General features: G+C 35.1%; 1 protein-coding gene across 1 annotated transcript in view; it reads left to right on the top strand.

Annotated features, from left to right (window-relative positions):
• LOC149780725 (E3 ubiquitin-protein ligase MARCHF6-like) overlaps positions 1–15,106 on the top strand; it is a 101,132-nt gene that overhangs the window by 7,274 nt on the left and 78,752 nt on the right. The window contains exons 2-4 of the mRNA XM_089937776.1: positions 5,650–5,746; positions 6,690–6,763; positions 12,912–13,055. Of these exons, the coding sequence (XP_089793902.1) occupies positions 5,650–5,746; positions 6,690–6,763; positions 12,912–13,055 (315 nt within the window). The remainder of the gene's footprint in view (positions 1–5,649; positions 5,747–6,689; positions 6,764–12,911; positions 13,056–15,106) is intronic.

Here is a 15,106-nt window from a genome sequence, read left to right as displayed (position 1 = left end):
GTATATGCGGGTTTTTATTTTTGGAGGTTCCTTGATAATATGCATCCTCGCTTATAGTGTGGTCTATGTTTGTGGACCCTGTTGTGATCGAGGGAGAGGTTTATACTTTTTTTCTAACAATCAGAACAAGTATATTTGTTTCAAACTATATCTCATCCCCTGTCTTTGTTTGTCTCACAGTCTACTCCCACCCCGATCCCATGTTAGTGTAATAACAAATAAAGTAGAAGTCTTCAATGGCTTAAACTAGGGAAGTTCCCAGCAGATACTGGTAAATAAAAGTAGAGATCTACTAGTTGCTTGACTGGTCAATGTTATGACTGAAAAATGAAGAGTATGAATTTTTGTTGTTGCAAATATGATAATTTTTTTAATGCGCCAGTATTGAAGTATGCTCTCTATCAAGGGATGTTCATGCAATAAAACAAGATTTTTATGAAAAAAGTAACTCTTAATCACTTTTTCATCAGTCGTCAAGCTCCAACCAAATAGTGACATGTTTACTTTGAAGTCTGCTGCTAAGTTTGTTAACAATTGCCAGTCATGAAGGTGTTATGGTTCAGTGTTATTTTCTAGCACCAATATTTCAAAAGAAATATCAGCTTCTGAATGTAAGTTGTTTTTGTTGTTTGTGGAGAAACAGATTTGAACCTGTGATTCAGACTGAGAAATGCCAGGTGGTTCAGTTGTGATTTTTCATGTATTAGTGTTTTTCTTCATTTCTTATTATCTGCCATCTGGTCATATTTAACATGTAGCTACAGAAATGTAATATATTTGAAAGTCAGATGAGTGAGTATTACCACAATAATCAAAGTGACCACAATGGTGGTTAGAGTGTCCACCTTGTATGTGTAAGGTTGCAGGTTCAAACCCCAGCCAAATCATACCAAAGACTAATAAAAATGGTACTTGCAGCTGCCTTGCTTGGCACTCAGCATTAAGAGGTTAGTGTTAGGACTAGTTGTCCTAGTATCAGGATAATGTGACTGGATGGGATATGCTATGTGTCTGCTTCCTGATGTCCCAGTGCTAGACATTACTATAAACTGACACACTGTATTTTATGTATGTTTATGTGTTCGTAGGTGCCTGTGCTTATTTTCCAGGCTGAATACTTTGATATTTAGAATCACTTAATTATTTATCATGTTATATACTGTATATATTGTGCTTAACAGCCAGAAGGCCTCGAGGAAGATTAGTGCTGTAACTGAGTTACCTTCTCTGAATAAAGTCTTTATTGTTATTATTATTGTCAGTGCTCAATATAGATAAATCAAAGATGGTAGATGCGTGTTAGACCAACCAGTAGATCTCCGCTTGTTTACCCTGACATTACTGGTGTTGCTGCCAGTTGTGTTAACAAAACAAAGTGGAGGTCGACTTCTTAGTCTAGATGCATGTAGGAGAAGAAAGTTATTACTTATCATTGCCTTGAATGAGAATGTTTAAGCCCTATGTATTGTAGATTTTTTACAGGTTTGTGTACAATGGCAACGTTTCTTTGAAGTCAGATTTTTGCTGCATACATAAAGACGCAAAGCATGATCATTTCAGTTGTTTGAATAGTTTGCACATGTGATACAGTTTTGAAGCCGATTTGTGAATTAATTAGCTGTTAGCAGAACCCATCAGAAGTAAATTTCAGAACTCTTGGTTGGCAGACTTTTACTTTGTGAAACACAACCAGTAAAATGGGGGGGGGGGGCGGATTAATTATTCACACATACTACAAACAGCATATCGACATACATCAACTTGGTTCTAATAGGGATTCACTCAGAGAACCAGTGTAGATGTTTGAACACCAGCAGTTTCTAGTGAGTGTAGTGATCAACACTATTGAGACTTGCATTACTGTACCTTTAAACCCCCTATTAAATTTATATTTTGAATTGTAGCAATTGCATCATTGTGTGACAAATAACATCAGAAAAAGGGGAAATGTTGGGCATATGGAAATTGTAGTCTGGGCTTTTTGGAATTTCAGTCAGGGCTTGTGATTTTTTTTAAAGTCACCAGGCCTGGGGCTAGAAGAATTTTTCTTTGAACACTGATTATTGCTACTGCAGACATCATAGTGGTATGTATGACTGAAAAATTATTAAAGCTGCATTAAAATTCCAAATCATACAAACACATACACACACATACAGTAATCAAAGTGAATACAGAGAAAATGTTCGCAGTGACATTAGAATTTGTATGAATGGTCTGATGAAATGTTTTACTGTTTTATAAATTATTGTGATGTAAAATTAAATTAAAATAAATTTAAAATAAAATTATTGTGTTAAAGGTGATGTCATGTTTCATGTAAACCAGGACATTTTCATTCACTTATTGGGGGCATGCCTCCTGTATTGGTAATTGTGTTCAGTTTTAAATATTATTTTTGCCTTATGAGTACAGAAAATATGTTTGTAAAAAATGTAGATATAGGGAGGTGTCATTGTAGGTTCACTTCTAAAAAGTTTTATAAAAGTACATTTTGTCTGTGAGTTATATTTTTCCTTGAATGGCTCAGCTGTCTTGGAGCCATATGTGAGTCTGGTAGATCAGATCTGCTTGCTTTAAATTGCTTATGAATAAAAATGTATATTTTTTTAATGAGATTTCATCTAGTTTTAACTGGATAATCTTACAAAACATGCAACTGGGCAGTCATTTAAATTAAGTAACCTGTTTAATCTCTAGTAGATAATAGGTCTTTTAGCAGTCTTTTGAAAGCAACTTTTTAAATGTACATGATAGCACATGCACAAATGTCCTCACGCCGTAATGGTCATATATTCAAAGCACAGTGGTCACTGATATTAAGAGTGAGTGGCCTCAGTTTTATAACTACATATTGAAGGAGTAAATGTGAATCTTTTGAGCTTTGTTGATTTTTTTAAGTTTTGGAAACGAAAAAGGTATAGTTTCTGCTGTGCTGATTTGAAGTTATATAGCCAAAATATATGGTGTAATGATCAAAATAGCCACATTAGGGGTCAGTTATTTCATTTTCCAAGGGATGTGGGGGTGCATGTGCCTGAAATTTTCTTTGCAAAAAGTATATTTTTCCCCCCAATTAAAATGATTGATAGAGGTAGTTTTTTCTTCCTTAAGTCAGAGTAAGTTAATTAGTTTTGAGCTTTAATGGGTCAGAAATTTAAAAAAAAAAACAAAGCCTCCCTCCTAAAAATGTAATAGTTGGTCTTTTAACCTCAGATCGAAATTACATATGTAGAGATAGGGTTAAAGCTGACAGTCAAAATTTTCAAAATCAGAACTGTGATAATGTCACAAACATGTTCACATTTTGAAACTATGCAAATGCAGTAGTCAGTGGTTTTGTACATGTAACTTAGTTATTGGTGGAAAATCAGACACTGTCTCCACTGCCTTGTTCCAAAGTACATTAATATTGTGACCTTAGTATTACTGATGATATAAACAGTACATGTGCAGAATTCATTAGGGACAACCTTGACAAAGTCATTTAGCACCCTCTAGTAATCACTTGAAACATCTATCCATCAGCAATTAGGTTTCCACAAGATAACTTACTGGACTTTAACTGATTTACTATAAAATTGTGTGGTGATAAGATCTTGAGTTTAATTTCAGTCCTTCTGTGTTGCCATTTAGGGAAGTTATTGGCCTTGATTATCCATCCTCCTAACTTCCGGCACCTTAATTTTACCAAAGTTTGTTACATTTCAACCAGATTTAGCATGCAGTATTAGATTCATGAAGGCCTGAAATGATTTCAGTTTCCAGCATTCAGTGGGGTCGTTTGATGGTGTTCTGCCTCCTTGGTCGCCTGTCCTAACTTTTGGTTTCTCCAATATAATCTTACCAAGGCTTTTTGGTTTTCAACCATTAGGTGGTATATGGCTCCATAAGACCTTGAATAAGTTCTGTTTTTAGCATTCCATGTTATTGACAGGAGTTAAATCCTTTGATTGCTTGTTATGCATTTGTTTCAGCAGCATTATTTTACTTGTAGGATTTCAACCAAAAATTGGCATGTAGCTTGACATTGATAAGAAGATCATGATCGAGTTTGGTTTTAGCTTTCCAGAACATCACTGATGGGAGTTATTGTACCTAATTTTTCATCCTCCTAAATTTGGTCTGTGCAGCATGACGTGTTTTTTCAACTTAATTTAGCATGTACCTTTGTATTGATAAAACCTTAAATTATGTTGAATTCTAGCATTTATTGGCATATGCATGAGTTATGCTGCCCTCTCCCTTGATCATTTATAATTGTGGTTTTAGTTCTGCAGCATTACTTTACCAATAATATCTGGATATAAATCAGATTTGTCCTGCATCTTTTATATTGATGAGACTCCAGCATTCCACATCAGTTGGAACAGTTATGGCTCCTAAATGCCCAGTCCAGGGTCCTCATTAAAGCCATGCATAGCAAATTGTTATAAGGCAGGGTTCATTGTGATGAAATCACTGTTAGTGGGACAAGTTGAAAGATGTATTATGATCTAATTTTAAGTTGTTTGCTTAGTACACATCAGAGTGGCTTTAGCATAGTGCATTACATACAATGTCATTTCCAGCATTTCTCACTTGATAAGTCCATGGTGCCAGTGTAATAAATCTCTCAAGAAATAGAGTGTGGGCTTCTTGTCAGTGATATCATTAGTCAATGTTTGCAGAAACTTTGTAAAGGTTGTGGATTGGGCTTATCATGAAGCATTGATTCAGATAGAAATAAATAGAAAATGTTTCCCTCCACATCTGCCTTCAGTGCCCTCCCTCTGCCCCAATTTCCATTCTTGTACCCACCTCTGCCTTCCAACTGTCCTCCTTTATGCCTCTCACCTATTAAATCTGTGTTGTGTATTTGTTCCATTTATTGTTCAACTTATTTAATGTAAAATAAAGTTATGAATGTGCTTTCTTTGTTTCTACTTCTAATTTTCATTATTGTTTACAGAAAAGTGTCCTTTATTACAAAGTGTCCTATCCGTCAGCAGTATTGTCCCTTTTTAAGATGTCCGTCTTCTCCTCCTCTCTGTAAGATAATTCCACACTGCAAGATTGGTGAAGCATTACCTTTTCGTCAGATTAGGTATACTGATACAATACTCTTCAGACCTTTGAAATATGGTATACACTAGAAGTCTCAAACTCAAACCACCTCGAGGGCCGCATGAGGGTATTTTTGATGACCCAAGGGCCGTACCACCTTTGTTATCTCAAACGACACCTTGTGACGCCAATCATTTTGTGAGCCACAGGATACGACTTGACAAGCCGCATGTTGGCCACGTGTTTGAGACCCCTGTCTGTAGATGTACTTGGGGTGTTTCTGAGGATGGGGACAGGTGAGTGGGAAGTAAAGAATTAGTGAAACACCCATGCAGGAAATGGTGTCCAAGATTGGCAAAGATTGCATGGACTGAAATTGGACCCCAACCCAAACACCAGTGGGCTCCATTCTTAATAAAAAAAATTGCTTCAGAATCATGCAGAATTAATAATTTATACAGTTTAGTTTTTTCTACTCAGAATATTTTTTCCAAATTTATAGTGAATTTGGCATCATTTTTTATCAAAACAACACCCATGCCTTTTGACTGCTTTTCTTTGGAATTTAAATCAAGGATGTATGCATTGTTCTGTCTTTTTTAGATATCTGTCGTGTGTGCAGATGTGAGGCAACTCATGACAAACCACTGTTCCACCCATGTGTGTGCACAGGAAGTATCAAGTACATACACCAAGACTGGTGAGTATCTTTTCCTGAAAATGCAAAACCTGTATAATCAGGGATTTTGTATTTTTGATGAAAAAGGAATATTTATCGATGATGGGTCAGAGGGTTGAAGGTCAAGGCTATTTTTAGACCGGAAGAAAATAAGTTTAAATAAATTTAGTTTAAATCGTTGTCATTCCTTAACAAATGTGGAAGAGGTGCTTGTAAATAAAGAAAGGTTTTTAAAAATAAATTTGATTGAAAAAACAAAATTCTAAGTAATTTTGACCTTCCGTAGAAAAGCATATATTGTAATATGTATATGTTTAGTTTACTTGAATGATATTGAGCATGAAGAAATGGGGAAAAAACCCATAACTTATGGCACATCAGGTTCTGTTCCATGTGAGAGTTTCAGAAAATCATTTGTTTTGAGTTGTTCGATTTTTGTCATGATTTTAATCTGCATTTGTTTTGCCTTTAAGCACTTATAACTTTTTTTAACAGGCAATTTAGAATTTGCATTGTAGTCATTTATCATTATAGTCTTATGCAGTGGCTAGAGGTCTGTCTTCAATTCTCATTATAGTCTTGTACGGTGGTTAAAGCACAGACTTCATTTCTCATTATAGTCTTGTACGGTGGTTAAAGCACAGACTTCATTTCTCATTATAGTCTTGTACGGTGGTTAAAGCACAGACTTCAGTTCTCATTATAGTCTTGTACGGTGGTTAAAGCACAGACTTCAATTCTCATTATAGTCTTGTACGGTGGTTAAAGCACAGACTTCAATTCTCATTATAGTCTTGTACGGTGGTTAAAGCACAGACTTCAATTCTCATTATAGTCTTGTACTGTGGTTAAAGCACAGACTTCATTTCTCATTATAGTCTTATACAATCGCTAGAGTACCGTCTTCATTTCTCTCTATAGTCTTGTACAATAGCTAAAGTAAAGTCTTCATTTCTCATTATAGTCTTGTACAATGGCTAAAGTACAGCAGAAAGGAGTATTGCGAGCTCTGCAAGCACCGCTTTGCATTCACACCAAGTAAGTGTACTGATTTTAAAAATACAACATCTAGAAGACAATTGTAAATCTCAGTTTTAGTTAGAAAGACAAAGCAAACCAATCATAACTGGATATTCAATGTTCATTTTTTTTGCATTAAAAGATGTGTTAGGTGCAGGTTCTTTCAGCTCATATTTGAACTTCCTCTTGATATACCGAAAAGTGTTAATTGTACATAATGTAAGCAGCTTGAAAACAATTCCATGGAATTCAGTCATTTGTAATTTGTATATGTGGAACCAGTTAAATCCATTTATTTCTGAAGAAACAGGAGTTAATGTATTGTCATTAACTGTATATTCATGTTCATAAATTTTTAATGCTAATTGACCTTGATATGCCCACTTTAAAGTGCTGTATATTATGTCTATGCCCGTCCATTTTGTCCATTTGTTGGGGATATCCACTGACAGTTTGATTTCTGTGATAATTAACATTTACAGAACCTTTCAGATTGGAGTCATTATAGCTGCAGAGAACCCTATTGATTTGGAGATCCAGTGGTAACATCTCAAGGTCACTGTGACCTATGAAAGTAAAATCGTTTCAGTGTAATTGGGTTCTGCTGAACGCACCTTCACCAGACCTTATATATGTTACCTTTAATCATACAAAGAAGGCTAATAATTTGGATGTCCAGTTTAAAGATCAAGGTCACATTTACAGGCAAAATTAAAATGGTTTCTGTGCAGTAGATTGAGTGGTAATGAAGATATCTTTACCAGATCTTGTAGCTGTGTTGCCCTTGACAACAATACCAATAAGCATGTTGATTTCATAGTCAGAAGGTTCAAAGGTCAAGGCCATCCTGATCTGAGAAAGTGATATTAATTTTTGCTTCATTAACCCAAGTTCCATTCCTTTTATATTCACCAAACCTTGCAGATATGTTATCAGAGGTTGTACAAAGAAGCCTATGGATCATGGACAGATATCCTCCCAGGATGCACAGTGACATGATATGTACAGTCTTTGTATAAATTCATGCACTTGGAAAGTCAGAGGTCTTGCCAGGATTTGAAAACTAAGAGTCCAGGACTCCCATTTTGGTAAAAATTGGAGTCCCACCAGCAAGTTGCACTCCCGTCCCAGAAACTTTTAAACTTTGCAGATTAGAAGAACTGTTGGTTGCCATTGAGTTTAATTTCCACATTCTTTATAACACAAACATGTTCGACCGTGTCTGCCTGTTCTGTACATCTTGCCATTTAGTGGCATTGTTACATTGAATTCTGTAAAACCAGCTATAAACATGACCTAGATCATTGGCTGAAATGCTGACAGAAAAAGTCCAAAGTAATGTATTTAATTTGCATAGCCTGATGCATAAACATTACATCTTTTCAAAGCCATATGCAAAATAGGCGCTATATTGTGAGTCATGAAAACATAGGTGTGGTTTGTGATAATTTTTTATGCTGGCCATTATACTTTATAATCTAGTCGTCAGTGTTTGCTTTATGGTGTTGCCATAAAACATGTAATGTTAATAGTACAATGAATATAATTGATATCTTGCAGTTAAATGCATTATGGTAAACTAATAAAATTAAGTCATTTTTATATTTGGTGAGCCAATATTTGACATGGTTTTTTTATTTCTGAAATGATGCTCTATACTGCCCAAAGCTCAATAAAATTTATTTTTCAGCCATCAATTGTGATTTGTTGCTAGGTCTTGGTAAAGAACAAAGAGATTTAAAGACACACATAATTTATTAACCATGTGTTCTTTCAAAAGTGAGGATGATTTAATCCCAATGTTTAATTATTAACACCCCCGTCGGTGAGTAGCAAAAATATTGTTTATCACATAGTTGGTCAACTTTGTGTGCAATTTCATATTTTTTATATTATAACATGTGAATATTTCACTTTATAGGATTCTGATTGGTCCAAATAAGCCCATGACATTATTGTGCAGTATTCTGTTTATTGATTGGCTGGGATCGTGGGAAAATTTATTTATCCTGCCTTCTGGAATATTTTGTTTTCAGTGAACATTCTTGGCTGCCATTTTTCAAATTGACTCATGAAAGGGAATTGGGGGAAAATGGTCTCATCTGTTTCAATATGGCTAATTTACTCCCACAGGGATTCGTTATGTTATGTATTACATATCATAACATCAAAAATGGATAAAACCACAAGAGAAAAACAGTGACAGCAACAAGCAAAACTATGGGTATTGCTTGTGTGGGGTTGAGGGAGGCAGTGTATCTGTAGCATGGAATTCACCCTATATACAAGTGTGGTTTAAATGTTAACTTACAGAAGTAAATAAACACATCTCTGTTCACAGAAGAATGTGGACATGAACAAGTCTCCAAACTGACAAAAGTTTTTCCAACCACTGCATATTTACATGGTAAATATGTGATGCAATTCCAACTCAAAATGAAATTTGTTTATGTACTCTGTAGTCTGCTATTCCAAATCAGATACTTCAAATATCCAGTCACAAATACATTACAGTAAATATGGGAATTTCTGCAGCTAGTAAACCTTCTTTCAAATGAATATTGCAACAATGTAATGTTTAGTTGTGAAAGTGACATGTAAGGTTACATAAATATGAGTCATCTACTGCGGTCTATACTAGGATACTGCATCAAACAATGAGACATCACATGCTTCGGATGTTCTGTGTTGAAAAATGACTCTGCAGAATGTTCTGTTTATTATGAAGGACGCTTGTTCTTTGACTTATAGATTGTAAGAAAAATATAATCTACTTTTAAATGTTAATACTAGTTCAACTTTGTTTGAGACTGTTTTTTTATGCACAACAAATGAAAAATGCACTGTCTGTCAGAATGAACGAAATTAGTCATTCTTCTTTTCATCTAAATAATTTCCAATGAAATTTAAACTATGTGATAAAAAGAATCTCAAATGGGTATTGATTTAATATTAAATTTATGAAACTCATTGAATAATGTCCAGCTTTTGTGAGCCTTTCCAAGCAAAAGTTGGACATTATTCAACTTGTTTCATAAATTCAGTATTAAATCATTACCCTTTTGAGATCGTCTATTTATGCAATCACTGGTTACGATATGATAATGCTACTCTTAGTTTTTCTGCACACATGATTACATGATCAATTTAAAGTGCCACTAGAATTTGACCAATCAGAGATTGTTAAATTGACACACCTCCAGATCTTCATAGGCAGGTCAGTGTTATCCTGCTGACTGTCTTTTCATATACAGTTCTTCAATTTTTTTGTTTGTTTTTTGGACAGATATTTATGTAATATCGAGGCAAGTTTTACAGTAATTTTACATTTTGGTCCCTGAATTTGATTTCCCAAGCCAGAATGTGGATTCTTGATTAATGGACCAAAAATTAATGTTTCAGAATTCCATTCCAGTTGAAATTTGTCTGGAAAGCAAGGTTTCTGGATTATCGGAGTCTGTACTAATGAGACTGCACTGTAGTTTCAAATCATGCACATGAAAGTGTACTCTGAGCAGTGTCCATTTTTATTCAGCTGTTCACCTTTAAATGCTTGTAGTGACATAAGTAAGGCCAGTAGAAATATTGTAGCATTGGTTGCAAGGTGTATTTCTTGTCACTGTTTACAGAATTGTTTGGCTTGACATGAATAGTCATTAAACTGAATCTGATAGGCACATTGGGCCCTGTGACAAGTATTCTGTCATAATTTGAACCTTGCATCATGATAGGCACATTGGGTAACGTAACAAGCATTTTATTCTGTCATAATTTGAACCTTGCATCATGATAGGCACATTGGGCCCATAACAAGCATTCTGTCATATTTTGAACCTTGTGTCATGATAGGCACATTGGGCCCATAACAAGCATTCTGTCATATTTTGAACCTTGGATCATGATAGGCACATTGGGACCCATAACAAGCATTCTGTCATATTATGAACCTTGCATGAAGGAAGTTTTGCAGATGAGCATTTATAATACGGACCATCTAGAAAATCCAAAATGGCTGATTCCCAGCATGTTAATCTTTGGATGACATTTTTGTTCAGCAAATACTTGCTCATCATAGTGATAGACGAAATTTATTTTTAAAGTTTGGAGCATCAGATTATTGGAGCTGGGAAAGCATTAATGGAGATACTAGTGAGTGATTTTGAATACAAAAATGGTGTTAAATACAAGTCCAATGTATATGCTGGATGGACAAAAAACCAACAACATGCCGGTCAATCATTCATTTCAGCAGTATTGTAAAGTTAAATGCAGAGTAAAGGCAAGCAGTCAAAGTTGAATGTAGAGAAAAGGTATACAAGCCATATTAAACTGCAGAAATTTTGAAAGAGTGCATTTTTAGTTTCTTTTCTTGTCACAATTTAGCTATGGAGGATCATGTGCTAGAAAACCATTTAGCCCTAGCATAAAAGTTATGATAAATCTAATAAGTAAAAATCTAAAAATTAAATTAAGAAGTTTAGATATTTATTTGATCAAAATACCCCAATTCAAACAGGTAAAATATGCCATTATTAACAAATTCCTTAAGTAGCTTTATGGAATAGTAAATCTGGCATTGTATTCATTAGGGTGCTAATTCAAGCAAAGTTGAACTTTGGCAGAGCTTATGTAGAACAGTTTTCAAACTTGTTCCAGCTGGCTAAGGTAGCTATGTATATGCCCTTTCAGACAGCAGACTGAAAGGGGGTTCTCAGTACAGAACAGTATTCATACAACAGTATTCATACATAGATAAGGATTAGAAACAATCCAGAGATTAATGCTTATAAAGCTGGAGGCAACATCTTTAATAGATTTGATTTCAATAGGGATCTTACATAGTGGAACAGGAAGAAAGAGAGATTGATATTGACGCATTATTTACGTGTAAATATTGAATTATAGATAGTTCCTCCTCCCCTTCATTATTGTTTACCCCACCCTTATTTTTGTGACAAGAGGGGTAATCTCTCCCCATGATAAAATTCTGGGAGCATCTCAACATTATGCAATACTTTACTTACCTTATGAGCATCATCAGCATCACCTATCTATTCAGTGTTATTGGTTGCATAAGTACCCAGAGAACACATTTTCCTTTGTCATACTCAGAGAAAAACATGAAGAATATTATCTATGTCTAATGTTCTGCTTCTTCTTGAAGTTAGTCAGAAAGAATACAAAAATGTTGCAGACTCTAGGTAGCAGTATTTCTATAGTATATATGTCATCCAGTTTGGAACTTGAAAGTTGTCTACATCGAGATTGTGGCCTAGTGGTCAGAGTGTCTGCCTCAGATGCTTGAGGTCATGGGTTTGATCACAGGCTGAGTCATACATGATTCCCAGTGCTAGACATCACTGTAAACTGCCACACTGCAGACATCGTAGTGATTTAAATGATTTAATTTTTTAAAGCTATGTTAAAAATCAAAATGACACACACATTAAGATTGGCTCAGGTTGGTTATCATAGTATTTGTTACCTTTACCCCAAGACCTTGACCAGTATGTATGTATGCTTGATTTGTATGGATGGATGTACATATATATATATATATATATATATATACACACACACACATACAAAAACTGACAAAAAATATTTTCCCAAACCTGCAGAAGTTGATAATAATACATTTTAAAACAAATCATAGTATTTACTGTAGTATGTATAAAATGATAAAACCATCCACACTTTTTAAACAAACTAATAGCATATACTTACATAGAATATCTTTGTCTGATAACAAGCCCATCTCCTGTTTTATGACAGATTGATTAGGCTGGTTATCTGGTCCTGTCAGAAATGTGACCTATACTCTTTGAATGATTACATGCTTCCATGCACTGAATTGTCATGTCCAAAACTCATGTTGTATCCCTGTAGATATAGATTTCATAATAATTTAGAGGTTCAGTCTTACACACATACAAGTTTTGAATTTAAATTCTCAGAATCAAGCATCAGTCAGGTTTCATAAAGCTGTAATTACATGTATTTATGTGTGTGTGTGTCTATATATATAGATATATATATATATATATATATATATATATATGTCTCTCTCTCCCTTTCTCTCTCTCTCTCTCTCTCTCTCTCTCTCTCTCTATATATATATATATATATATATATAACCTCTTGTCTTGTTTTTTCTTCTTCTCAGTCTATTCACCAGATATGCCAAAAAGATTGCCAATCAAAGACATTTTGAGTGGATTAATCACAAGCATTGGGCGGGCAGTGCGTTACTGGTTCCACTACACTCTTGTTGCATTTGCTTGGCTCGGAGTTGTACCACTAACAGCTTGTAAGTAATTAGATATAGTAGCACTATCATATTTCACAGTTATAAGGATGATATATGTGGTTAAATGTAATACCGTAATACCAGTTTTCAGTGGTATTGCCCAGTTGAATAGATGAGAAATATCAGTTCCATTTGATTGTATATGTTATGATATTGCCAGAAGAATGATTGATTACAGGGATCGTCCTGGGCTTTGCTAGTGTCTCAAATTGAGATTTGTTTTCCTTAATGGTGACAAAATATATCATTTGGGTTTTTTATGGGCGATAGCCTTTTTGGCTGTTTAATTTGTACATACAATCAAGGATTTCGAGCGGATAAATTCAAAGGGACCATGAAGGGAAGACACAAATTGGGATACACAATGCACAGGAATCTGTCTGTTACATAAACAAATTCGTTTGTTCGTATTGTCAAACCCATCTTTACAGTGCATTGTTACATCTTAATCTGCTTATGTTGACATCTGGCCTGAGTACTGTATGTTGCGATCCACTCAACCATGCTTCTGGACTATACCTAGAAATGACTGACCTCTGAAGACGCGAACAGAAACAGCTACAGTTAATTGAATGATGGCTAATCCTTCTGTTGTTATTTTTATATATACCAATAAAATAGTTTTGATGAAACTTCAGAGAAAACTGATTACCTTTGAAGTACCAATTGCTGTGCATAAATACAAAGCAAATGGAAAAAATCTAAATCAGAATTTATATACAGTTGACAGTGCAACATTATCATGGGTAAACGTAAGTTAGATGTTGCATGTTCATTATCTCATCCTAAGAATAAGTTAACAAAGTTAACAGCATTTAGATTTATTGCAAAAATTTATCAGACAACACAAATCAGTGAACCTGATGTTAAACCAGGCAGTCTAACATCATCTACATGTAGTGATGATAGTAATGCTTCAAATGCAACACCACATCATGATGAATGGGTCAAAAGTTCCTGACAGCTGGAAACTTGGGCGTCCGTAGCTGAATATATGATACAAAGTTAAGCAGATGTTCTGTGATATATGTATCAAGGCACAAGTCATGAATTCATTTACAACTGGCTGTGATATTTTGAAGAAGGAGTGTGTCACCAAATGTGTATCCAAACGGGGTAAGAATTATATGGTCTTTTACTTTTGCCATCAATCCTGTGTTATGACTGCAGGGACTTCAAATACGCAACAAGAAATAACAAAACAAACAAGTTTTGCATAATTAAAAATAGTTTGTTTCTCAAAATACAGGAGTGTTGTTGTTGTTGTTGTTGTGGGGTTTAACGCCATTTTTCAGCACGATAGGCTATACATGGCGGCCAGTATTAATGGTGGAGGAAGAAGCCGGAAAACCCCGGAAAGAACCACCGACCCACGAGAAGCTACTGGCAGGCTTTCTAACATGCCCACATTGGCTGAATCTTAGACTCGAACCGCCGCAGACAGAGGTGAGATGGCAGTGATCCGTAACGAAGAGCGCTTTAGACCACTCGGCCACTCGGGGCCCCAAAATACAGGAGTGAAAGAATTAAATTAACTTACAGCATGGTGAGTGAATTCTTATTTCCTAAAAGTCCTATCAATAGTTACAAGAAATCCGAATACATTCCAACAAAAAATGCCCTTTCCATGTTGAAGTTCAAATGTACAGAAAGAATTAATTTCCAAAGAATTAAAATAATTGTTGAATAAATTTAGTTAACCCTTTACCTCATGCAAGCATCTTTGGACGCCTCTACTACATTCGCATGGAAGCGCCTTTTGACACCTCTACTCCATTCATATGGAAGCACCTTTTGACGCCTGCTATAAACATCAGCCATTTTAAGCCATTTTTTCGTAGCGCCACCTTCGGGGAAAACGCCCATTAGATACTACATTCATTTCTGCGAATGACAATTACGTCAGATCACATGGTCATTGCTTATGCACTGGTTGATATCTGCTATTTAAATTAACTGGGTCATAATCTCCACTCTTCAAAATGGCAGTCGCAGATTTCATTCAGTACATCTAAGTTTTCACGATTGGAATCACAACTATGAAAGATTCA

Source organism: Sinohyriopsis cumingii, chromosome 16 (assembly GCF_028554795.1).
Source record: "Sinohyriopsis cumingii isolate HCF-2022 chromosome 16, ASM2855479v2, whole genome shotgun sequence".
Taxonomy (NCBI): domain Eukaryota; kingdom Metazoa; phylum Mollusca; class Bivalvia; order Unionida; family Unionidae; genus Sinohyriopsis; species Sinohyriopsis cumingii.
The sequence above is the reverse complement of the archived record's forward strand: the minus strand, read 5'-3'. Positions and strand labels throughout refer to the sequence as shown.